The sequence below is a fragment of the Maylandia zebra genome, linkage group LG18 (assembly GCF_041146795.1).
Source record: "Maylandia zebra isolate NMK-2024a linkage group LG18, Mzebra_GT3a, whole genome shotgun sequence".
Lineage (NCBI taxonomy): Eukaryota > Metazoa > Chordata > Actinopteri > Cichliformes > Cichlidae > Maylandia > Maylandia zebra.
In genome coordinates this window covers 12,265,400-12,290,338 of record NC_135184.1, presented here as the reverse complement: position 1 = coordinate 12,290,338, position 24,939 = coordinate 12,265,400, and the positions used below count along the sequence as shown (strand labels likewise).

At 39.5% G+C, this 24,939-nt stretch overlaps 2 protein-coding genes across 3 annotated transcripts; one reads left to right on the top strand and one right to left on the bottom strand.

Annotated features, from left to right (window-relative positions):
• Positions 1-122: 122 nt before the first annotated feature.
• eps15l1b (epidermal growth factor receptor pathway substrate 15-like 1b) lies at positions 123-19,980 on the top strand. Of its 2 annotated transcripts, XM_012920207.5 has the most exons (23): positions 123-272; positions 716-757; positions 908-997; positions 1,098-1,145; positions 1,264-1,359; positions 1,537-1,602; positions 1,720-1,845; positions 1,943-2,002; positions 2,084-2,368; positions 3,543-3,700; positions 6,117-6,282; positions 7,600-7,685; positions 9,132-9,204; positions 9,453-9,614; positions 11,649-11,846; positions 12,710-12,874; positions 13,142-13,253; positions 13,401-13,540; positions 13,797-13,857; positions 15,247-15,332; positions 15,611-15,677; positions 17,110-17,234; positions 18,432-19,980. In XM_012920207.5, exons 1-23 carry the CDS (start codon positions 246-248, stop codon positions 18,576-18,578), a joined length of 2,586 nt encoding a protein of 861 aa, XP_012775661.1. In that variant the 5' UTR covers positions 123-245; the 3' UTR covers positions 18,579-19,980. The 2 variants fall into 2 exon arrangements, with proteins under 2 accessions (XP_012775661.1, XP_012775663.1); XM_012920209.5 differs by lacking the exon at positions 17,110-17,234 and having other exon boundaries at positions 125-272; positions 18,432-18,574.
• A 1,089-nt stretch (positions 19,981-21,069) lies between these two features.
• klf2b (Kruppel like factor 2b) lies at positions 21,070-23,522 on the bottom strand. Its single transcript, XM_004555322.5, has 3 exons — positions 23,177-23,522; positions 22,057-22,969; positions 21,070-21,925 (listed from the first exon to the last, which is right to left on the bottom strand). The coding sequence occupies exons 1-3, from the start codon at positions 23,246-23,248 to the stop codon at positions 21,750-21,752; spliced, it is 1,161 nt and encodes a 386-aa protein (XP_004555379.1). The 5' UTR covers positions 23,249-23,522; the 3' UTR covers positions 21,070-21,749.
• Between the last annotated feature and the right edge of the window lie 1,417 nt (positions 23,523-24,939).

Sequence of the window (24,939 nt, the reverse complement as noted above, 5' to 3'; positions counted from 1 at the left end):
CTAGGGGTTAAAAAATGCCGTGCAGTCCCAAGTAAAGTTGGACACCTGCTGACCACACATGCAAACCATCCCAGGCATGAAAACCTCATTTCATTTTAATAGGATTCAAATTTGCGCAGTTGCTCTGCAGCTCTGACAAGGGCGCGGTGTCCACACCCACCGGAACCGCGGTCCCCGCCGGTCCCCAGGCGCTCGCGCCCGCTCCCTTTAAGGACTCTGTGCGCACTCCCGAGACACCAGGAGATATGGCGGCGTTCATGACTCTGAGTCAGGTAACAACTCCAAACAGCTCAAGAAAAGTAATAAAATTTATTAGAAAGCGTTAACATCTGACAGCGACAGCGGTTATGTGATCTGACTGCTTTAGGTCTTCATAAGATAGGATGAATATAAACTACTGTGAACGCTTTATTAAGCTTTCGCTGTCAACTAAGTTGACAGGGTTAGCTAGGTTAGGATAGCAAAGTTAGTGTACGCTTTAAAGGATAAGGAAAGCGACTGCTGGCGAAGACAGTAATGAAGCTAGTGTAGAGTGTGGTGTTGTTGAAAACAAAACACGGCTAAGTGGCAACTAAAAAAAAAAAGATGGCCTTTACTTTATGAACTAACTATGTTGGAAGTTTGTTGCCATTGAAATTAGCCATTCGTTTTCTAGCAACTTAATTTAGTATATTTGATGCTTAATACACATTCATTTGTAATTTGTTTCCTTTAGTTATCAAGTGGAAACCCAGTTTATGAAAACTACTACAGACTGGTAAGGTCTACGTTGTTTGCTGTTGCTCCCCACCTCACTTCAGATCATTTACTGTGCATTCATCTCTGTATGATCTTTTATGTAACCCCATTCTTAAAGACACTTCTGTCCTCTGTATCCTCCTGGTAATTTCCTCATGATTCTTTATAGCTCGACCCAGGAAACACAGGCAAAATATCAGCTGGCGATGCAGCTCAGTTTCTTAAGAAGTCTGGCCTGTCAGACAGCACACTGGGAAAGGTGGGTAACAGTGTCACCTACATGTACACACAACACACAGTCATGTATTTGACCTAACTAAAATCTTGTACCTTTGCATTTATTTATGTACGTATTTTAGATTTGGGATTTGGCAGATTCAGAAAGAAAAGGCTATTTGGACAAGCGGGTAACGCAGAATTTCTTTGTAAATTTGATGGTATTGTCGTGCTGATACATGCAGAAAAAACAGGATTTGTTCTGCTTTCTTCCTCTTTTTTTTTTCTTTTTTTCTTTTTTTTTTTTAGGGTTTCTTCATAGCTTTGAGGCTGGTGGCATCTGCGCAGGGTGGAAATGACATAAGTCTTCACAATCTCAACCAAAACTTAGCTGCACCCAAATTTGTAAGTTATAATTACAATTAATAATGATAATTATAAATAACTCCAAAGAACTGAATTAATCAATAATGTTATGGGAATTATTTCTGTGGATCATATGAAAACTTCATTATTTAGTGTCTTAGAAAATGATAAGTTGATGCATTTCATTTCACTCTATTTCTTCTTTTTTTCTTATAGAAAGATACAAGCAGCCCATTACTAACTGTTTCAACAACAGCATCTGATTCACAGTGGGCCATTAAGGTAAAATGTTATAAGGTTTCAAGAACTGTCATGAGGATATCACAGAAAAATGGGCTTGTCACTTAAACTTGAGTTGTTGTTGTTGTTGTTGTTGTTGTTTTTTTCTTTATTTCCCAGCCTGATGAAAAGGGAAAGTTTGAGGGAATTTTTGAGAGTCTGTTACCTGTGAATGGCCTCCTCTCTGGTGATAAAGTCAGGCCAGTTTTGATAAACTCCAAGCTACCTCTGGATGTGTTAGGAAAGGTGATGTTACATGTCAAGTACTACTATGCAGCCTTTTTTTTTTTTTTGTAATTTTAACAGTTTGTTAAAATTGAGCACTTACTCATTGTTTGTGCAGATTTGGGACCTAAGTGATGTGGACAAAGATGGACACTTGGACAAAGAAGAATTCACCGTGGTAAACTGTGATTCTGTACTGACATATTATCTGGGTTCCCTTCTTTATTTGTATTAATTGGTTATACTTTCCATTTTACAGGCTTTGCATCTTGTGTATCGCACCATGGAGAAGGAGCCGCTCCCCACTAGTTTACCCGCTTCCCTTATCCCCCCTTCTAAGAGGAAGAAGACTGGGGTTGGACTTCCAGGTGCTGTTCCTGTGCTGCCTGCTCTGTCTGGCCTTGGAACTGGTCCAGCTCTTCTCAAAGAAACTTTACGCAGCACTTCTCCTCTGGTCAACACTACTCCCCTCGGCACTGCTGCTCTTTTTGGCTCCGGTGCTGCCAACCTTTCTCCAAAACAGTCATTTAAGTCCAGTTCTCCGGTATGTTGCCTCACATTGCTTGTGTGGACAGTATTATTAGTCGAAGATGCGCAAATGCCTCTTTATGGCCGTTGAGTCATGTGATTAAACCTAATATATAATATCAATGTAATGGACAGCACAGCGATGTTGCTTCAAAAAGTTTCTGGGTTTGGACCTCCTAGGGTTGGTCTTTGCGGAGGTTGCATGTTGTACCTTTACCTTCATAAGTGTTTGAGTCCTCCAGTTTCCTCCCACAGTCCAAAGAGAAACATATTGTGTCAATTGATGATTTTAAATTGGATATGTGCATACAATTGAAGCACATAATAAAGTGCTCTCTGAAGCTGATGTTGGTGGAAAGCACTTTAAATGATCATATCACATATGACCATGCATTTCAAACGAATGGTCACATGACTATTCGTTTGATGTAATGAGGGAAAATCACTACATTTGTTTATTTTATTTTTTTTCTTGGTTCTCTCTACGTGTCACAAGGGCAGATTCTTAACTCTTAAACAAGCTAGGTTGCCATGTATTAACTGTCTTTTGTTGCAAATGGGTAGACTTGTTTTGCCACATTGTTCTGAGCATTGTTCAAAGGCCAACCTCTCTCTACCAGGATACAGCTTCAGGGATTTCAGTTTTGGAGAAACAGGTTTTCTTGAAAGTAACGAGTAGCAATACTTGTACTACCTTTGTACCTTGACCACTTGATCAGTTGTTATGTTGTTCTGTCTTTTTTTTTTTTTTTTAATTCATGGCCCTTTCTGCTTCTTTAAACGCTTTATTTTATATTTTGTTTTTTAATAGTTTGTTTTTTTGACAGAAATAAAATGCAAGGTATGCATTTCATCTTGCATTTTTTTGCATATATTTTTTGTATTTTTTATTAGCTTGATTAGTTACAGTTTTAATGTATTGTGTATGTTATACAGTTGTGTGAATGTTTGTGATAGGGCAGTGAGAAAGCATCCTACAAATGCAGTTCCATCTAGCTGAGGACTGTGTTTTTTTTGGGGGGGGGTTTTGTTTTTACTGATCTGTTTTAACCATTTCATTGTGCAGATTCACAAATTCCTCTTGTTGCGTGAAGTACACCTGTCTGCACCGAAGAAGAACTGTGTGTTTGTTGTATACTGAATGCTGTGTTCATCATTTCATATCACACAATGTCTTCTGTTGTCTCTAGCCGGCGGTGAACTGGGTTGTACCAGTGGCTGACAGAGAGAAATATAAAGAAATTTTCAAGAACACGGACACTGACAATGACGGCCTCGTCAACGGCGGCGATGTCATCGAGCTCTTCATGAATTGTACGCTCTCCCAGACGATGCTCGCACAGATATGGTAAGACCACAGCTCAGACATATTTAGAGATTTTGTTTGTTGGGGCTTTTCTTTTTTTTTTTTGTATGTTGTGAATAACATGTTCCCAAAGCACTACAGTGTAAGAAAACACAAGCAAATTACATTTTCTTCATTACACTTTCACAGTGGCTTTTAAAATACAATAATTCATATATGGTTGAAGTGCAGACTTTCAGTTTTCATTCATAAGGGAATCAATAAAAGTATTACATTAATCATTATTAGGATAAAAATCCTTTACAGTTAATGACTGCCTGAAGTCTAGAACACATGGGCATTGCCATATACTGTCTCTCCTACATTGAAAACCTCCGCCAGGCCTTTACTGCAGCCACCCTTAGTTGCTGCTTGTTTGTGGCTCTCTATGCCTTAAGTTTCGTCTTCAGTTACTGAAAAGCATACTCTGTTGGGTTGAGATCAGGTGACTCACGTGGCCATCAAAGAATATCCGATTTCTTGCCCTTGAGAAACTATTCGGGCTCTTTTGCAGTTTGTGTTGCGTTATTATCCATTTGCACTGGGCACTGTGTTGCTTACACATTCATAAAGGTGTTTGATTGTATGTGTACCTCCTGGAGAGTGTTCTTGATTTGGTTATATGAAAAATGATGGGTCATTTCTCATAACCATAGAAATAATTCTGTCATCATGAACTTCGGGTGTTCCTGAGCTTTCATTAGCATTTCTTCTTATTAGGAGAGAACAAGTTTGTGGATTTGACCAGTCCTAAAATTGTTGCTATCTCTCTGATAGGTTTATCTGGGTTTTTATCTTAACGTGTACATTTAAAATCCACTGTGTTGGTGTCACAAAAACTGTTTCATTGTTCAAAAAGTTATAGACTTAACTCTTTTTGTTGCCATTGTGTTAAATTGGTGAAGATGTCAACATTTTCATACATTTTTACACTTCGTCCTGTTTTGATTCGATTCAGTTTTGACTCGGTCAGAAATATTATAATTCTGATAATTCCTCTTGGATGTATACTGTTGAATGAACTCTCTAAACATTGTAAGTTAAAAATGCATCATTCCAAATTATTTGACTATTTCTGTGCAATTACGAAGGAGGTAAAAAAACAAACAAACAAACAAAAAACCCCAGAACTGACACGTGTGAGACGTTATCAGAGGTGTAAGCATCACAGCAGATGCCTTTGTGTCAAAGTAACTGAGGATAAAACAGAGAAAAATGTGAAGGAGATTTTCCAGGCCTGATCTTTTATAGCATATAACCCCCCTGAAAATATGCTGCAGTAGATCAAAAACTAAAGAAAACCACGAATCAACATGTGGACATTACCTGTACAAAGACTGATGCTGCTGAAGCAGAACAGAGCAAAGTTTCAGCGGTTTTATCGCTGTCGGAGGTTATTTTGGGGAGAGAAAAAATCAGAAGCTGACAACAATGTATACAACAGACTGGTGCATAATAGGCAAGTGAGTAATGCAGAAAATAGTTTTTTAATGGGAAACTGGTCTTGAAGTATAGAAGTATATTGGGCAGAGAGTGACGAAGCCTGCAGTTCAGAATCTGTCAGATGTCGGCTTTCAGCACCCGACATGTCCATGTACGAGCTGTCGGGTTAACGACGCTTTGTTTACATCTTTTTGCAAAATCCGTTTACCTGCTCTTTAATCATTTGCTGTTTTAGCTGTTTGGCAATTGTTGAAAAGTTTTTGTGAGCTTTTAGCGGAGGTTCTGGCTTTTATGGCAAAATACATTTATATTTAAAAATTAATTTTAAATGAATCAATACCAGATTATTCAAATTAAAGTCGATTTGAACGGGAAGTCGATTTTTTTTCTTCTCTTTTTTAAAAATGCAAACATAGTCAGGAGGATTCTCCCAGATAAAGCTATATAGCACCATCTTGTGGCCACTTAAAATTAGATTCAAGAAGTTTATTGTCATATACACTGCAAAACACAAATGGTTACAATGAGCAATGAAATTCTTACTTTGCAAGTTCCCTTCACACATCTAAATACACAACTAACTAAAAAATAAAATAAACCTAAGAATAGAAAATAATAAAGTAAATTGAATGCTGTGTACGCAAGAGTAGGGTGTAGTTACAATTTTAAAAGGCAGTGCAAATATTAAAATTGTTTATATTGTATGAAGTTGTATTATAGTGTATATAAATGTTCAAATCATCTGAGTTCAACCAAATGACTACATTTGGTCTAGAGAAGTGGAACAGAAGTGTTTTTTTTTTTTTTTTTTTTTTGTTTTTTTTTAATGATTTAAAGGATGCTCACTTAACCAGCATAAAATGGACCATTTGTCCGTGGTAACCACTCAGTGGGGATTTATATTTGTAAAAATTGCTGATATTATTGCTCAGAAGTATGTAATAGGGTGAGAAAAATGTCTCCTCTTCCTCCATAGGGGACTTGCTGACACAAAACAAACAGGCAAGCTGAACGAGGAGCAGTTTGCTCTAGCCATGCATTTGATCCAACAAAAGGTCAATAAAGGCATCGACCCTCCCTCTGCTCTCACTCCTGACATGATCCCTCCATCAGAACGATCTGCATCATCAGCTATGGGCTTTGTGAGTTCTGCCTATACCATATTCCAACCACTTCTTCATCTGTCGGTTTGCCAGTTTATTACAATTTCTTTCTTTTTTTTTTTCTTTTTCTTTTTTTTAACAAAGTGCTTATTAAAAATTGCCTTCTGTGAGACCAGAACTTGGTTTCTTTTTTTAAGGTGCACATTGTGAGTAGTTGGGCCTTTGCCACAAGGTGGCGCTCTTGTTCTATTATATTCTCTCTCTCTGTTCCAAAGAGAAGGTGAACAATAATATGGGAACATTTAAAGTGCTGCCACCTGCTGTCATCATCACTGGCTTGACATTTTTTGATCTTCAAGGAAACGCAGCATAAGAGAATACAAATTCTATTATATTAAAGAGGATATAATAGAACAAATAATTTTTAATATGAGTAGTGAAATGGGGCCACTGTTAAGTGGGGAATCAAGTAAACCAGCATGTAACCTTTTATTTAAATTTATCTGGGGGGAAAAAACATGAATTACCATTACCAAGAAGTTAGCTTTTTATTTTTCAATGAGTGTAAAAGTAAAATTTAATCTGTCTGAACTAAGTGGGTTTAAGCTTGACTGCCAAGGTGAGGAAAACAAATCAGTTACTCCAGTTGAGCTTTTCAGACCAATCATGCTTTTATTATTAATATTATCAGATTAATGTCATCATGACAGTAAATTCTAAGAAACACAATTTAATTTAAATGCACTGAAATTCTGGGCCAATAACAACTTTATAAATAGGAAGTGAACCAATAGCTGATGGTGTTGGCATCAGCTATCAGTTATATATCTGTATCAGTTATATATCATGGATAGTCTCCTATTTCAGGTGAAACACGAAGCTTAAATAGATTATGTGTTGTCTTGGTCTGCTTCAGCAATTTTGCGAATTGCCCAATATTTTTGTTTAGGCTTCTTGATATGGCATGGGTCTGTTTAACAATGAACAGTCTTCCAAAATTTACTGTTGCATTGAATTCTTTTAAATAGCCTTGTGTGCAATTTATGTATCGTCTGGCTGGCTTGCTCCTACGCTAACTGTGTGAGCTGTTTGTATTTCCTTCCTCTGACTTTTGTTTCTTTAGACACAACAGTGGGGAGCACCTCTTTCCCACTGCATATCACTCACCTCTTCCCTGACCTCTTTTTCCCTCCTTGTACTCCTTCGCCTATTAGAACAGATTCTTCGTCGTTCGCCTGTCCATTTCCCAGTCCTAATCAACTGTTTCTGTGCTCCCCTCCAGTCACCCTCATCATATCTTCTCTCCTACCTTTTTTCTCCTGTCTAACTCGTCTGTCTCAATGTCTCTCACCTCAGGACGGTATCGGCTACACAGGGTCGACAGAGCCGACAGGTATCAAAGAGCTGGATGACCTCAGTAAGGAAATATCTCATCTGCAGAGGTGAGCCCACTAAACCGTAACTAGCAGTAGGGACAGTTTTGTTTCGCTTCCTGTGAGGAAAAAGTAGACAAGCTTTTAGTAAGGTGATGTTCTAGATCAAAGTTTTTTTTCATACTATTGTACTGTTTGTATACAGGATGCATTGTACTCAACAGCTGTCAACATACTTCTCACTGTGTAACTCTATACGGATTGCTGACAAACATGAAAATGAATTGCAGTAAATGGTTACAGTTGACTACACCTTTGTCTGTTTTTGGACTGTTAAATATATTTGTATTATCACGAGACATTTTTCTAATGTAATTTGGCACCAGGGTTTAATATAATCATTACCCCAAATGGCCCAGAGTATGTTTAATTTAAAAAAACAAAACGAACAAAGACCCCACACAAACAACCTGTTGGGCAACTTGATTAACTGGCTGCTGGCCTTTTCTGGCTATTGACAGCAGTCCAGGAAGTCATGGTCATGAGTTAACATTTGATGTAAATAGTTTTTTCTTGCAGTCAGTATTTTCACCCTATGGCCAAACACTTGTGGTGTAAGAAGGAAGCAACTAAGAGAAAGTGTCAAAGAATAGTGTATAAAGACTGCAGCGCATGGAAGGTGCAATCGTTCCATTAGCATTTACAATTCAAAATAGATTTGTGCATACTGTAAAATACATTTATAAGCCAATAAAAAGTATTAAAAATTCATCTCAAGTAACCTTTTTTTTTTTTTTTTTTTTGTAACAGGGCACTTGATAACGCACCAACAGTGACATAGTCATAATGAATGTGCTGCAGAAGGACTATGAGCGAGTTTAGCCTCTTTTTGTTTAGTCTCGTTGCATTAGGGTGGCTTGACAAAACTAGAAAACCACAGTCAGAGATAACAGATATCGCATCACGTTAGCGGTTTCAGCATTCTTTGTTAAACCAGATATTTGGCTGCAGGCTCTGTGCACGTTCACGTAAAATGGGGCAGTTGATGAGTCGCTGGAGATCTGTAGTGTCCGTATAAATAAAATAAAATAAATACCAGTAAAAAGTAACACCGTAGCTGGAAATAACAGATGAAAGTAATTGTTGTGAATTGATTTCCATTTCAAGCACACAGAGTGCATCAGTTCACATTAATACATTTATTTTACTGCTCGGTGCTGATGCCCATTAGACCTCTAAAACGTTGAACTTTTTACATTTAAAACATTAAAGGTTACTAGGTGTGTTAATTTCTGTGACTTTTCCATAGCCTTGTAAAAAAGAAATCAATGTTGGCAGATCATTTTGATTGAATATTTTAATTCTGATTTCTCTTATCCATTATGTTGCCTCCAAATCTAGACAGAAAAATGAAACACTGGGTATAATTTTTGTCATTTGCCTGTCGTTTGTTGGTGAGTGATGTCCATTTTATAACCTCTCTGCCATTGTTTGGCTCGTGTTTTTCATGTGTAGAGACAAATTCATCCTGGAGCATGAGATCAGAGAAAAGGAGGAGGCCCTCAGACAAAAAAACAGTGATGTGCAGGTAAGACTGAATAAAATAAAATAATTTAGTTTGCCTGGTTAAAGTTAAGTTAGTTAATGGTATTCATGAGTAAATTCCAGTCCGTTTTATTCTACAATTTAAAAAGTTGTCAGAAATACTTCAAATCCAGCACAAATTGCATAATTTTGAGGGGAACTGAAGGCTTAATAACTCAGAAAAGATCATGCCTAATAGCTATACTTTCTGCAAACACATGTGCCTCTGTGCGGGTTTTCCTTGACCCTCAGGGCTTGCAGAATAATTTGGAAAGGGAGAGCAGCAGCTTGCAAGACCTGGAGTCCCAGAAGCAGGATGCCCAGGTACGCCTGGAGGAAATGGACCAACAGCGCTCCAGGCTTGAAGGAATGCTCAACGACATCAAGCAGAAGTGCCAGGATGAAACCCAGAAGGTTAGAGATGTGACACACTGAAGTGATGCGCATGTATTTCAGTTGAGAAATGTTATTGGGTTTTGTGTTTGGCTACTGGTGACAGTGGTACACATGCATTTGTGGTTTTACTGTAGTGTAATCTTTTTGGTCTAAGCTGATAATGGTTTGGTGTCAGTGCGATCTCGGATATCAGGCCAGGGGCCCGTTCTTCGTACCTCGCTAAGTAGGTTAGCTGGATTTGATTGTTGACGATTTCACGTGATCCTGGATCGTTCGGTTCCCCGAAGCTCATCCGGGACTTGCTGTCATAGCAACAGAGCCGTAAGCGTAAACCTGCTCGGGAGCAGGCTTACTTTATGTAAACAGGATTAGATCGCGGCCACGCAGGTATGTCCGCTTCATTCATACGAAAGCAACAGCGATATTCCACCACTGTTTCACCATAAATAAATAACATCAATGTAACTAAAGATAATGCAGCACTTGATCCTTTTATTGATTTCACACAGATACATACAGGTCATTTCCTAAAAAAGGGAAATGTACTATTAACATTCTATTACATGTATGTGATTATTACAGATGTAATTCATATTTCAGAGTAGTAATTGTAAATTACTTCGTGTAATCAAGATGAGAGACCACGGCTATAAAAGCGAAGGTGGATTTGGGAAGCCTGTCGCAGCCATGTCCTGTCCGTATACGCGAGCCACCCATTGCGGAAGGTGCAAGATTGATAAGGAGAGTTTTCAGAATTCAGCGTATATTGTGGGACAGACAGGATCCTTTAGCTCAGCGCGACAGTGTGCTCATAGAGAGATATCGATATTCCCGTGAGGATATTATTTACTTAACCAACTTGTTGACGAGGGGGTGCAGGACCACCACCTGTCTTTTTTTGCTCTGCCCTTTTCTTGGTTGCTGTTATGAACAAACAAACAGATTATTTCAGGGTCTCTTTCCAAGAGACGAAAAGCAATATAAGTGATAAATATTACCATTCTGTAGAATATTCTTATATTTCACTTTTACTTGTTCCCATGTTCTAGTGGGTCCTGTCGTCGCTCTAATGTGAAAGGGGATATAATATAACATAATATAATGTAATATAATATTGGATAATATAGTGTCATATGATAAATCTACCCTACCGCCTACTGGTGTTGGCCAGAGGGGCCGATGGCGCGATATGGCAGCCTGGCTTCTGTCAGTCTGCCCCAGGGCAGCTGTGGCTACAACCGTAGCTGCCTCCACCAGTGTGTGAATGTGAGAGTGACTGAATAGTGGCATTGTAAAGCGCTTTGGGTGCCTTGAAAAGCGCTATATCAATCCACTCCATTATTATTGTTATTATTAAATTACTTACGAGTTTAATTTGTCAGCAACTTTCTGCCAGCCCTCTCTCCTTGCTTTTGCAGCCTTTGCAGTGTTCCCTTGCGTTCTGATTAAACTCTGAAACTCCTGAAATCCCTCACTCAAGAGTTCTTGCTCTGCTGCCGAAAACTACCGAGCCGAGCGCGCTCCTTCGACATTTTCGCCAACCAATCAGAGGGTTGCCGATCAATGTTTCTACTATCGATGCGTAGCCCCTTTTACGACACCCAGTGATCTCACATTACTGCGTCCAGCTGTACTAATCGTCAACAGCAGTTTTGTTCGGAGAACCGGATTAGCGAGCTCACGGTTAGCGCGATGATTTGGTCTTGGATGTAGTGAGCGACGTACGAAGAACGGGCCCCAGATGTCAAAACATTGGTCATCTGAGGTTAAGATTTGTTTACATGAAAGTGGTGAGAGTTAGTATTTTTAAACACATTCACCACATATACAATAAGGTCTTTGTTTAGAAAGTCAGTGTAACTGCTTTAGAGGCAGCTGTGCATATTTGGCTTTTAGTTTGTTGGTGCAAGATGGATGTGGAAAAAAAAATATGTAAGAAGTGAAGCACTAATTGCATTTAAAAAATTTATAATTGAAATCTACAATTTCTAAATGAACAGCAAGCAGGATGTTGATCCTGCAGATATAAACTCCTTTCTTTTTGTTTGGAAGATTTCATCCCTGCATAGCCAGATCCGCTCACAGGAGACTGACCTCCGCAGTCAGGAAGATGAACTGAGTCGCACCAAAACGGACCTGAATAGAGTCCAAGAGGAGGAGGCACAGCTAGAGCAGAGATTGCTCTCCGGTCGGACTCAGCTGGACAGCATCATTAAGTCACTCAAAACCACCCAGGATGAGATCAGTCAGGTCAGTTCAGAGGGAAAGGCAACAGGTTACTTTAGGATGTTGTGCCACTTCAGACCACCAAGCTCCATAGTAGCATTGTTGGGATTAAAGATCAGGTTGGAAAGTGGGATAAAGGTCTAGATATCCAGTAGTACTAATAATAACACTTATACTAATTTATGCTTATCTACTAGTGAAGTTTCAACTAGTACGTGAAGTTAAATTCAAGTTTGAATTTAACTTGTTTTTATTTTCTTTTGTTTTTTTTAAATAATCATTTTGAAGCAGACGTTTACTCTCTTACCGGTACTCCTACCTTTAAAGGTACAAAACACCTAAACTGCTTACAGGCAGTTCAGTTTAGTGACTTTAATGTCTGGTGCATTCATCAGATTTGAGCACCATGTTTGTTTCTGTTAGCTGAAATAAATCCAGATTACAATCCTGCCTAAAAACGACAGCCAGCATTTCTACCCAAAAATTTGTTAGCCCCAGTTGATACAGATTTGTTATGCTCCCTTTAAGTTGTGGAATTATTGTATTATTTTTTTGTATTTTTCTTTTGAAGTCTGTTTATTTCAGTTGGTGTCTGGAAACCGTTTTCTTATTTCAGTTTAGTTTTTAATATTTAAAAATGTTTCCTTTTACTTTTGATTTTCTTTAGTTTCATTTTCAGTTTTGGCTTTTTCTTTTGTCATGATACGGGGAACGTTTGTCAGGGCCAGAGGAGGTCACAGTATTTATATTGTCATAGTGGAAATTATTGGTTCATAGACAGTGAATGATTTAACCTACCTACCTTTGGACATAAGTGGATAGATATCAGTGTGGTTCTTTAGAAGCATGTTGGTATACTGTAGATTGACATTCTTTGTGCTTTTTAGGCTCGTGGTAAGTTGTCACTGATTCAAGAGAGCCAGAAAGAGTTGACCAAGACCATTGAGCAGTACAACAATGCTTTGAAAGAAATCAACGCAGGAAACTTGAGCAACCTGCCGGACCTAAATGAAGGCTTTGCTGAAAGGGAGGATGGAAGCTTCAGAAGTACGGTGAGGAGACCACAACTACCTATGAAGGATGATTCATTCACAATACAATTTTAGTCTAAATCCAAGAAACTCATTTTTTCTGTTCTCTAATAATCTGGATTCAGATTTTGTTTCCTTTGTCGTTTTGCTCTGGAGATGCTAGAGAAGTGCAAATGTACCCAGACTTGTAACGTGGAAGTTAATTTCTGGATATTTTCCGGGTACATTGGTAAAGGGCTTTACTGATAAGATTGTTGATGATTTGTTGTTTTCTGGATGGTTAATCAGGAGGGCTCTTTAAAGTCAAGGATAGCCATGTTCAACAACAACAGTGCTGCCAAGGAGACTCGAGCAGACCCCTTCAAGATGGAGGATCCCTTCAAATCTGACCTCTTCAAAGGTGTGAATACTTCCTCAAGTCTCCTTATTTACTCCTTTTTCTGTAACGACTGTGGCTCTGTCAGCTGCTGCTTGCATTCAGTTTGTATCCCTTCTAATGAGCTTTTCTTGTTAGAGGATGTAAATGATGGTGGTGTCCTTTTTCTAGATCCATTTGGAAGTGATCCTTTCAAAGAAAGCGACCCTTTCAAAGGCACCTCATCTGAAGACTTTTTTAAGACAACTGACAGGCCAGACTTGTTTGGATCTGGAGACCCCTTTAGCAGAAAACCTGTACCTCCAGTCAAGGTATTGACTCCCCCCCCCCCCCCCCCCTCCCCAAGTGATACTACTTTGGAGTGTTAATATGGCTCTTTTAGATGCAGTGCGATTATTAGTTCCAAGAAGATTTTCTTTTTTTTTTGTGCTTGTTGCAGATAAATGGAAAAGCAAACCAGAAAGAGATTTGTGGCGTGGTCATAGTGTGTACATTTTAAATGTGTTTGACTGAATTAAATCTCACTCTGTTTGTTTTTGTTTTTTCCCCTTCTTTTGCATTTGTCAGCCAAGTCCTTTTGGCAGCAGTGACTCCTTCAGATCAAACAGCCCAAAAACAAAGGACTCAGGTACAGAAGCAACATGGGAAGTCAAAGCACACTGAAAGAGACTTTAAATCTTAAATTATTAAAACCCAGAATAATTTGTTTGCACATAGCCCCAGAGTTCTTCAGTTTAACATTTTTTCAATTTCACTTTTATTAAAATAGCAACCAGCTCATACCAGCAGTCATCTCAAGAACTGTAACAATCTGATGATCCCCTTTAATTAAGTACTTTGAGAGGCAAAAAAAAAATCTTTTAACTTTAACAGGAAGAGGCCTCATGTAGCTAGTTTGTCGTACATAAGTTGGACAGGTCATATTTAAATATGTTACTCATCCTTCTCCATTCGCTGTTATTGAGACGATGATGTATGATCGTGTTTTCATGCACGAATCCATGCCGATTTCCACGTATAGTCATCCCTGTACTAATAAGAGCAGATTTTCCAAGCCTTTTACTGAAAATATGACTCTAAAAACAGACATCTAAACATGAGAACTCTCTTTAGTTGTGAAACCCATCTTAAAAGAGTCTTTTTGCCCATTCTGGGTGACGTGTTAGATTTAGATTTTATTTTGGGGGGAGCACCAGGGGCAAACAATTTTTACTCACTGTGGCTTCAATTTTTCCTGTGGTTTTGGGCTATTTTTAGTCGAGTACCTACACATTTAACTACTGACCAACTAAAAATACCCCCCACCCCCTGGAAAAACAGGAGGCTAACCGGAGCCAAGCATAACAGAAACTCTGTGACTGCTGGTCCTTCTCTACTAGAATACACTGCCACTCCTTTAACCAGTTCCCTTCTGCCTCTGTCCTGTCTTTATACTTGCTGCTGTTGAACTGCTGTGCCTCTTTTGGTGCGGAAGTTGTTTTAAGTTGGTGGCTGCTGCTGGTTGATGCTCTGCCGTGCTACACGTGTTTAAGATGAACAGAGAGTCGACTGTAGACCTGAGCTGAGTTACTGTGCGCAAAAGAAAAACACCGATCCTGCACATGAACGGGCCTTTTGTGGTCGAACACTCACAACAAACATATTCTCTTACGATGTTTTGTTTTTTCACGGTGAAAAAATGCAGGTTTTTTTTTTTTTCTTCATTAAGTGGCATACTGCTGAGCTTCAAAACAAGCCAGGCATGGTTATAGTTAACAGGACGCCAAATGACGCCCGATGCATACGTCAGGTTAAACAAAACCTCTGCTTTACAGTTTTTTTGTAAAATGTCATGGAAAATTAAACGGTCATGCCACATTGCCTCTTCTGAAAATAGAAAACAGGCCCTTTCAGAATAAGCAAGATGCAGAGAGGATTTTGAATGTGTGGTTTGGGGCTGAACTTCATTATAGTTTCTGGCTCTTTCCATAAATGTATTCAAATGTTCCAAATGCATTTCAATGTACTCTTGTCACAGATTTGTTTGGGAAAGCAGACCCCTTTGGAAGCAACTCTTTTGGAAGCAAGGGGGGTGGATTTGCTGACTTTAGTCAGATGTCAAAGGTAAGCTCTGGAGACTTGAAGTTATGAATCAGTTGCACCATAAAGCATAGTTTTCCACTAAAGCTGAAGAAAGCCGTGCTGTTAATTTAACTTTCATCGTGACTGAGGTCTTGTTTTTTTTTTTTTGTTTTTTTTTCCTTCCAATTTATCACATTTCTGAAAAGGGTCTACCTTGTATAAGTCCAGAGGCTTTACATCTTAGCTGACATTTCTGTTGGGGTCATCGTTTTGTATACAGCTAATGGTTTTTCTTTTCTTTTTGTCTTGTGTCTGAGAAGAAGTCGGACAATCCTGTACTCCCAATCCCAAAGAAAAGTGTGCCTAAGAGGCCTGCACCTCCCTATGGTAAGCATAGAGTTTATTCAAATGTATATCTATATAAAATACCATAAAACGTGTTTTTGATGAACTTGACTGCGCATGTGCAGGCATGGTGTTCATAACTAGGAAATAGAAATGGGTCAGATCTGCTAAACAGATCACACTTTTTTTTTTTTTTTTTTTTTTTTTAATATGCCAGTGATGATGGTACATTCTCTTTACTCATATGTAACTCAAAATAAAAGCATAAGAACTTTTGGGGGTTTTCACGGCGAGTAACCGTCCTGTGAAATAAGGATTTGATGCTTAATGGTGGTGGAAAAAGAAAAAAAAAAAAAAAAGAAAAAAAACAACTTCCCTACTGAGGTGCTAGGGTGCTGAGAACATAATTTCTTCTTTTGATTTGGTAAACAGGAAAGCTGCTGGCAGAGATACGAGTCCTTTAAATGATAATGCTGTTATTAAGACTCTGCCGCAGTGATGTGTTAAGATATTCTTGTGTACAGGATGAGGAGCCTTGAGAACAACTTTCTCATCCTTTTTTTTTTTTTTTAGTGGTTTTGTTCGTGTTGTTTTTTTTATGCACATGTGAATTCACACATTACCTAGAAGCCATGCCCAGTACATGCCCTTCCGCTGTGACCTTGCACTTATTCTTGTAGCAGAAGCATCAGCCTGGGAAAGTTAGTGTTCCCCTTTACCGCACAGAAAAGGGTAGAGATGAGTAGAGACGTGCTTCAAGGGTGATGGGGAAGTGAGAAGTCCACTCTCACAAACCGTGGGCACTGTTGACTTTCTGTATTACAAGGACAGTTGCTCAACAGTTAGAACTTTTAATATATTTTTTTATTTGATTGGATTTATTCTTTTGCAGCTGTGTTGCAGCAGCATTTGTAAACAACTCTAATAATACTTGTTTTTCTTTTTGTTTTGTTTTTTCTTAATCAATTCTTTTTAATTTGACAAATCAAAGAATTAGTTTTTCGGAAAATTGAGCCCTTGAATTTGCAGGAGCAGCCTGTGCTGCATTGGTGCACAAAGTCCGTGAGATAAACAACATTCTCACTTATTAATAGTACCATCATTATAAGAAATGTGTGCTTACTGTACACAAGGGTGTGTCCATCTTTTACAATTGCAAGTTCCAAAAAAGCAACCGTGTGCATGTTTAAGCTTCACTGCATCAGTGAGCTGTACTGAAAAAGGTGTTAACCACATTTTTTGAATCAATGTGGCTTTCCCCTGGGTAACTACTCTGCTTGCATGAAGCTGTTGGCTTCCTGTGAATATTTAGTGGCAAAGTATTATGCGTTAGCCTTTAAAGTGTGAGTTCAATTTCCCAAGGGGGGTATCGGTGAGAAATATCTCTAATGAAGATGCTAACAGCAGCATTTTCTGTCATGTTGGGTTTTTTTATATATATTATCTTATTTAAATGTCCTTCCTTCTCTGATAGGTTTGAGTCCATCAGAGCTGCTCCAGAGCGTTGGCTCCACAGCAGACGGTGCAGACTCTTTCTTTACGACACAGTCGAGTAAAACATCCAAAGATTATCCTATGGGTTTTGCAAATTTTGCATCTGTAAGTGTAGTGTACTTGCTGTAGAGTATATTTGCCTGCACAAGCTGCTGATCTCATCTCGATCTTTAGATTGCTGTGTTCAAGCCACAGAGGTGTCAGCTCTGTGTCATTGGGCCTCATTCTGTTAACGCCCCAAAAGCAGTGTGTTCAGAAGGCACTCAAAGAACTTTTGTGTTTACTGGCTGTTAACTAACAACTGACAGAACATGTGAGAGCTTTTCAACTGCTTGGTTTAGAAGGAAAGTAAATGATTGCATGACTGAGTTGGACAGTCCCTCTGCTAGTCTCTGTCGAGTTATAGATTGGCTCTGTGCACCTGGTAAAGGGGCTTGCATGCTTGCTGTCATCTTTGCCTTTTCCTTTGAGAGGAAGCGAGGATTTATAAACTCATAGTTGGCGAGTTCATGAACTTGCCTGGTCAGGTATCACTTGAGGAGCATTTTTCAAGTCTCGAAGTGCAAGCTAAAGGCTTATTCGCTGTCAAAGCATGATATGCCTCAAAGCAGAGAACAACAGAGTAAATCTCCCTCTTTATGTCCCACCTTCCGCTTATTTGCCATCTTGTATAGCCTAACGGCTGACTGTGCTCTCATGTGGAGAGGTGATGCATGGCAGCTTTTTGTGTCTGGTTTGTATCACTTGACATGATATGTATTTATTTTATCCCTCATGCCAGCATGACTGTTGTGAAAGGGATTTGTGGTTTTTATATCGAGCTCTGTGTTGTAATTTTTGTTTTTCTGCCAGGATCTGAACATGTTAAGGTAAGACTGTATAAAGGTGTGCTTTTCGATTCTTTGCATGTGAAAAACCTGTCGGCAATGCATAATCTAAGTAAAGTGATTCTCGAGCATAATTATTTTCCTGCATTCCTGCATCCAAACACAGAATTTGGGAAATGTGACCATTGATTTGTTGTAGTGGAGCAGCACCTTCTTTGCTGTCTTGTGTGACGTAAAAGTGAAATCTAATTGTCTTTAATTTGCATTCAATTTTTGATCAGTATTTTTCTATGTATCAGATCATTTAGCTAAATAATGCAGTTTTTTGAGAATCAGCCCAACTAGAAACGCTTGATTTTTATTTATTTATTTTAAATTTTTTGCATATTTCTTCCTGTGTTTTGTCTGTTGTGTCTTATACGACTACATTCCTGCTTTTTATTGCGCACATCTAATGTTTGTGTCTCTGCTCCAGTTTGGAAGTGAGAGCGAGCAGCTGGAGTGGGCCAAGCGTGAGAGCGAGCATGAGGAACGGGAGAGGTTGAGGAGGCTGCAGCTCCAGGAGCAGAAGGACCTGGAGCTGGCCATCGCTCTCAGCAAGACCACCATGCCGAACACCTGAGCAGGCGTGCTCCAGCACAACTTTCTGTCCCCTTCACTTTTCCTTACAGCCCGCCATCTACAGGCTCGTGACAACAGTACCATCATTGGCCCGACATGACTAGCACCCCCTGTTACCAACTTGTGCAAGAGCCCAGTGTTTCTGCAGCTATGACTGTACTTGTGTTCAAATGACTCCACATTTAGCTACTAGTTAAGGTTCATTGCTCCCAAACTATGTGGAAACTATAATCAGGGACAATATGGAGGCACTTGATTTAAGCCTTGCTTCATCCTCCAAGAACATGGATTTAACGCAAGCCAAACCGGCAGGGTACTCGACTACTACAACCTATATCTAACTCCATATCTGGTTATGGCTAATCAGCCTTACCTTATCCAAATTTGTGGGGGCTTTTTTGAAGGTAAAATAACATTTTAAAAATATTTTTGTTTTATTTAGAAACGAAAGCAGCTAATTTGTCATGTATGAAGTGAGATACATCCTAAAACTGTTTTTATATCGCTCAGAAAAATCACAATGAAAGTCGAAACATTTGCTCTGCTGACATTCAATTGACTTTTTTCAAATTTATTTTGTTTTGTTTTTATTTTGTTTTATTTCATTTTTTAGGAAACCTCTTCTTTTAGTGTATATAGTTATACGGTTTTATTTTGAGCTCAACCAAATAAAAGACAGGGGGGAAAAAACTCCATTCCTGTCTTAAACAAGTTATGAGATCATCAGTAGCATGATTTAATTCTCATTTTAAATGCTACTGGTGTTTCTGGGCATTTATGCTTTCATAGCTAATATTTATATAAGTAAAGTGCATGAATTAAAAGAGTACTGGAATATATTGGAAATCCTAAAGATGCTAATGATACTCATTACGGTCTTCCTTTCCTGTGAACCCAGCTCTGTCCACTTGGAGCGCTCTTCCTCTGCGAACAGCTTGTTTGTCAGATAGATCATCATTGGTTGCATTGTTGTAACACCCAAATAGCTCCCTGCAACTAATGCCTCTATTAAATGGAGGAAGTGTAAACCTCTCTTGTTTATACTGGTGCTGTTACACCTTTTTACTACTTCTGCTATTCAGCCAAATCGACCTTTTGGATATTTATTATTTTTCATATGGATTTGTGTTATCACTGTCTAGTAATCTAGTGGGAGGACTTTTCTGCAAATGGCCTGAATTATTGCATCCTTGTAATCATACAAAACACTAATCAGGTTTATGTGGCACATAATGTATGCACTGTTATGTGGACATGCACAGAGTGACGGCGCCTTATTTTTCAACACGTTAACACTGTAATGTGTTATTGCTGCACATTATGTATATAATTTTGAGGTAAAGGTTTGAGTTGCTCAAAACTGTAAGGACTTTTAATTGAATAAAAGTGATTTTTAACACCAAGCACAGAGAGAGGTAGGTCTGATTTCTTAAATATTTCCACAACAGCATAAAAAGAAGTGAGTCAGGTGTAATTGCAAAATTAATGTTTCAGTGGTAAACAGAGAATGAATATACAGCAAGTGGCCTTGAGAAACCGGTGCTGAGCATTGCATAGACTTGTTATCTTGTTATGAAGGGGGGGGGGGGTAGTTTAATTGTTCTTGTGATGCTTCTTTCTAAATCTAGTTCTTGAAGTAAAACTAGAGTGACTCGAACATTGATTGTTTTTATGTCTTAGAAGTCTGGTTTGATATTGGAACACAAAAAAGTGAAATGAGAACGACATATTTGCATGTACTGGGTAGATATTTTTGGCCCAGTGTGTGCTTCCTCTTTTTTCGTTTTAAAATATGATAAATTTCAGTGTGTTGATAAACGCATTTGAACTCTCTTTGCATTTGCGTTTTATTGCTGCAGGTGAATTTACTATACAAAGTAACTGAGTTACACTGATTCAATTAAAACTGTTTTATTAAGTTTTTTAAAAGACTACGCTTTTTAGAAAATGCCATCTGGCTTTTATATATGCACTCAATGCACTCTTTGATGCGGGCAAAACGACTGCTCACTGACACTATGCAGCCATAATGTGCACGGACTTGGATACTTTGAAACTGTAGTGCAGAGTGACTGTGTGTAATTGTAGTATTAAGGCTCTTTGATGTCCTACTATAATTTCTACCCATCAGAAAGGGAGTCTAAGGGCTCCCTGATGAGGGTTTGCTGTGCCCCTGTGTCCAGACGGCTCCTGGCTCTCTCTGTAATTATGGAAATGGAGTGTTTGTATTTATAGGCTAAGCCCACAAGCGGCTGCCCTTCTCTGTCTTGCAGCTGCAAAACATCACAGTGGAAATCAAGTGCTCGTGTTTTAAAATTCAATGTACAATTTAGAAGAACTGATGTGACAGTCCGCAGGTCTACTGCACCTTTTTACAAGCAGTTATGAGTTATGTTGAGTGGCTGGATGTATCCAATAAAAAAGAAATGTGTGAACAAGTGTAAGGAATGAGTAAGCACGCAAGCGAAGTAAAGACTTCTCAAGCCAAACAATTCAGTTCCATTTTTTTTAATATTTACAATAAATACATGATTTACAGTATAAAATCCAGGTACTTTTTTTTTTAATATAAATTTAAGTAAAAAATAAAGCACAGGACATCAAGCCCTGATAGTGTACAGAGGGGCTGGAACCAAGAGTTTCACACTGAGATGGACAAAAAGCATTTAAAAAAACAAAAAACAGTATAGGCCATTCAGACATTGAGGCAGTTTAAATAAAACATTGTCTTTTGTCTTTGCACATATTAGGCAACTGTATGTGCATTGCATTCCTATCAGCGAGAACATGTACTGCTTTTTTGGCCATGTCTTCTTTCACAAAGAGGTTTTTTTTTTTTTTTTTGTTTTTTTATACAGTAGCACAACACAGAAAGGCACTTTTGTGTCAAACACAGCATTCCAGTTCTGTCAAAGGAGAGTAGTATATACAGGGCCAGCCCCTTCTTGGTCTGCCTGCTCTAAAGCAAACAAAGCTTTTCTAAAGCTTAAACAACCAAAGTAGTACCAGCTACGTTATTAAACAATAACACTAAACATTTTTTGAATTCAATATCATAATATGCGTCTTTGGTCATGTGAGGAATATTTTAAATAAAAAATACAGTTGAAATCGTAATAATAATAACCCCCCCCCCCCCCCCCAATCGCCCCGAGTCCTTATGTGGGTTACTTCACATGTGTCTCTTCATATGAAGGGCCAGGTGGTCAGACCTTGAAAAGGCGCGCTCACACAGGTGGCACTGGAAGGGTCTGTGTCCGGTGTGTTTGCGGAAATGACGGGTAAGCTCGTCGGAGCGGGCGAATTTCCATCCACAGCCTTCCCAGCTGCAGTGGTACGGCTTCTCACCTGCGTGAACAAAATTTGAAAAAAAAGTTTATTAGGCTGTGCTGAAACGGCATTTTGTTTTAATCAATGCGCTGCTCTGTGCGTAACTGCGCACTTAAAAAAGATCATAGCATACTTCAGCTCAAACTTACCGGTGTGAGTGCGGAGATGTGCCTTCAGGTGCGAGCTCTTTGTGTAGGTTTTTCCGCAGCCTGCAAACGTGCAGGTATGCGTGGCTGTGCGCTTCCGTGGCCACGTGCGCCTGCCTCTTTTGGGTTTGGACTCCAGCAGTTCGAGGGGAGATGAGGGTGGAGTAAGCATCACCCTCTGTGCGCCCGGCTGCAGGCTGAGAGCTTCATCATACATGCCAAAACCAGCATGTGGAGCGTGGTAGGCCATCTGCATCTGTGGAGCCTGAGGGTGGTGCTGGAAAGCCACAGTTGTGTGATATTTCTGCTGAAAGTTCATGGGCTGGCATAACTGTCCCTGACAGTCCGAAACTCCCTGGTCATTGGGACTCAGCGGCGGGGTCATGTTGCTGGCCGCTCGGGGAGAGATGGCCACTCTTGGCTGCTCAAAGGACATCATGCACGAAACGTTGCCTTCTTGCTTGATTTTGCTGCAGCTCTGGGGCACCATGCCCATTACGGGACCATAACTGTCCATTGGTGGCTCTACTTTGATGTTCTCCGGGCGGGGGAAATGCGCCGTGCTGGCATAAAATCTTCCCTGAATGCTGGGGTTGCGCGTAATGCCATAGCTGTCTGTTCCTTCGGAGCGGAGTTGTTCTGTCATGAGGCTGGCGCCGTACGGGGGCGGTGGGGAGCGATGGTCGTCTGCTGGGAACGATGGCATAGAGTTTCCAGTCGTGTACATGTTGGGGTCGGCGGTGCCCAGATAGTCCATCGCGCTGTCTGAGCCAGTTGTATTGGCGAGAATAAAATCCAGATCCAAATAGTTACTCAGATCCTCGTCTTCCTTTTTGTTTTGATTGTCCAGGTTTTGTACCATTTCAAGCATGGACCAGCTCGAAGAGACCAGTTTGTCCATCTCTCCCTTCCATCTCTGTAGGAATGAGGAGAAAAAAGCAGATGAGAAACAAGCGACTGCAAAGTTTTTTTTAGAACCAAAATATATATTTTTTCGAAGCAAATAAATTATTCTTACATGATATTTATATTATTACAAGCAGAATCAAAATCACGGATATTTAAAAAAACAAACACACACAAAACACATACACACAATTGCGTGACATTGTTTCAAACTTACATTTTCCCAGGGTTTTTCTCTTTGGTTTGAGAAAGTCGAAAATGACGGTAGCATCACTCCGGATAAGGCCATCGTTGGGTAAAGTAATATAAGTTTCTCTTGTCAAAATCGTGCTGTGTTGAGCGGCAGCCGCGCAGGGGTCTGTGCGCCTATTTCACTGTCGCTTCTCCACAGTTTCACATCAAATACATGAACAAGTTTAAAAGTGGTAGGAGGTCCTCCGAACCTTATAACTCTATTCCGAGCGCGCCTGGCCAATTGTGAGAGCTCAGGAAACAACGTAAAGTTTGGTAAATTTAGCGCTTTATAAAGCAGCTCGTGCAGACTCACAGCTCACTTGTGTGTGACAGGCAGAGCGGCTCGCACCAAGCCTCTTTGAAAAGGGCGGGCCCTAGCTCGGCCCCTCCCACATTGTGACGCAAGATATTTGAAGTTTGTTTTTTTAAATGATAAACACACTGTATAGCAACCATATATACTTACGTAATAATCTAAAAAGAACAAGTACAGTGACAGAAACTGCTGGAGGCAAAGCCGCACCAGCAACTTAAAAATAAAGGCTGTCAGTACTCGAGTTAATCACCAGGACACAAAGGAGATGTGGCTTTTCTGATGAACAGTAATAAAAATATCATTAGATTGGGATTAGCGGGTTCAGCTCTGGAAAGAAACTGAAAGATTTGCCACGAAATAAAAAATATATGTATATATGTGGCATACATTATTAATTATTATATATTTATTATTTTCTGATCTCGATGCCTCTCTAAGCCTCTTTTTCTTTCACACTTCCTCACGCACTGGTCCAAGAGCCTCCATTAAAGGGGTTTCTATTTAAATAAACACGTTTTTGTTAAACTTATAAGAGCTCAGTAAAGATACGCGCAGTGTAGGTGTCTGTGCCGGCTCATTATCATTAATGGTAGATGCTTTTTGTTCTCTCACAACGGGCCTGTCTAAACAGGCGCCAGGGTCGTCTGAAACTCCCCCCCCCCCCCCCCTTTTTTTTTTTTTTGAGGGGGGTATTATTACGCTTTAACCATTCCTGATATAAACGTAATTTAAGCTAACGTCCCGTTCACATGTAAATGACATAATTGGGGCTACTGGTTTCGATTGGGTTCACATTTGCATCACAAATCAGCGTTAGTGTTTGTTGCTACTTCGACCGAGAGATTTGAGGAAAGGGGGATTGTTTTCTGGAGGAATCCGAGGAAGTCGCCTGGCTCCAGAGGTCATGAAGACAGGCTTTCTGCAGGGTACGACTCCGCACTTTTTTGTGCCACTTTTTCCCAAAGTGTGATGGAATTAGAAAGATTGGTGCCTAAACTTTATTCCTTGGATCCAATTCAACATAGAATAGTGCAATGAAAGAAGAGATTGTTTTAAGAAGCACGTGTTTTATTAAATGTCACACTGAAGCACGATTAGTGGAGGCAATTGGGGATGAGTAATGATTTAGATTACCTGTAAGCAGCCATTTATCTGCACGTGAAGCTGATGTTAAGCTAGTTTTTTTGTAAGTTTAATGTAGACTTGTTATTTCAGAAGGAATGCTTCCCTCTAAAATGCAGCACAGAATAAGTCAAAAGAAACCTATGCAACTCCAAGATAGGAACCTGAAGTACACACTATATTTTAGGTACTCTCCAACTGTACTTTATGTAGGATTTAACCTGAAACCCCAAGAGAGACACACACCTTATCCTCAACCTCAGCAGGTTAAAAAAGCGCAAAAGTACTCAGTGTGCCAATGACCTGAT

Excerpts from the sequence above, each read along its gene's own strand:
- klf2b (XM_004555322.5), bottom strand. The coding sequence starts at position 23,248 with ATGGCCTTATCCGGAGTGATGCTACCGTCATTTTCGACTTTCTCAAAC. Across the intron at positions 22,970-23,176 it reads GAGAAAAACCCTGGGAAAAT|AGATGGAAGGGAGAGATGGA; the intron begins GTAAGTTTGAAA and ends TCATTCCTACAG. Across the intron at positions 21,926-22,056 it reads ACATCTCCGCACTCACACCG|GTGAGAAGCCGTACCACTGC; the intron begins GTAAGTTTGAGC and ends TTGTTCACGCAG.
- eps15l1b (XM_012920207.5), top strand. The coding sequence starts at position 246 with ATGGCGGCGTTCATGACTCTGAGTCAG. Across the intron at positions 9,615-11,648 it reads GCCAGGATGAAACCCAGAAG|ATTTCATCCCTGCATAGCCA; the intron begins GTTAGAGATGTG and ends TTTGTTTGGAAG. Across the intron at positions 11,847-12,709 it reads CCCAGGATGAGATCAGTCAG|GCTCGTGGTAAGTTGTCACT; the intron begins GTCAGTTCAGAG and ends TGTGCTTTTTAG.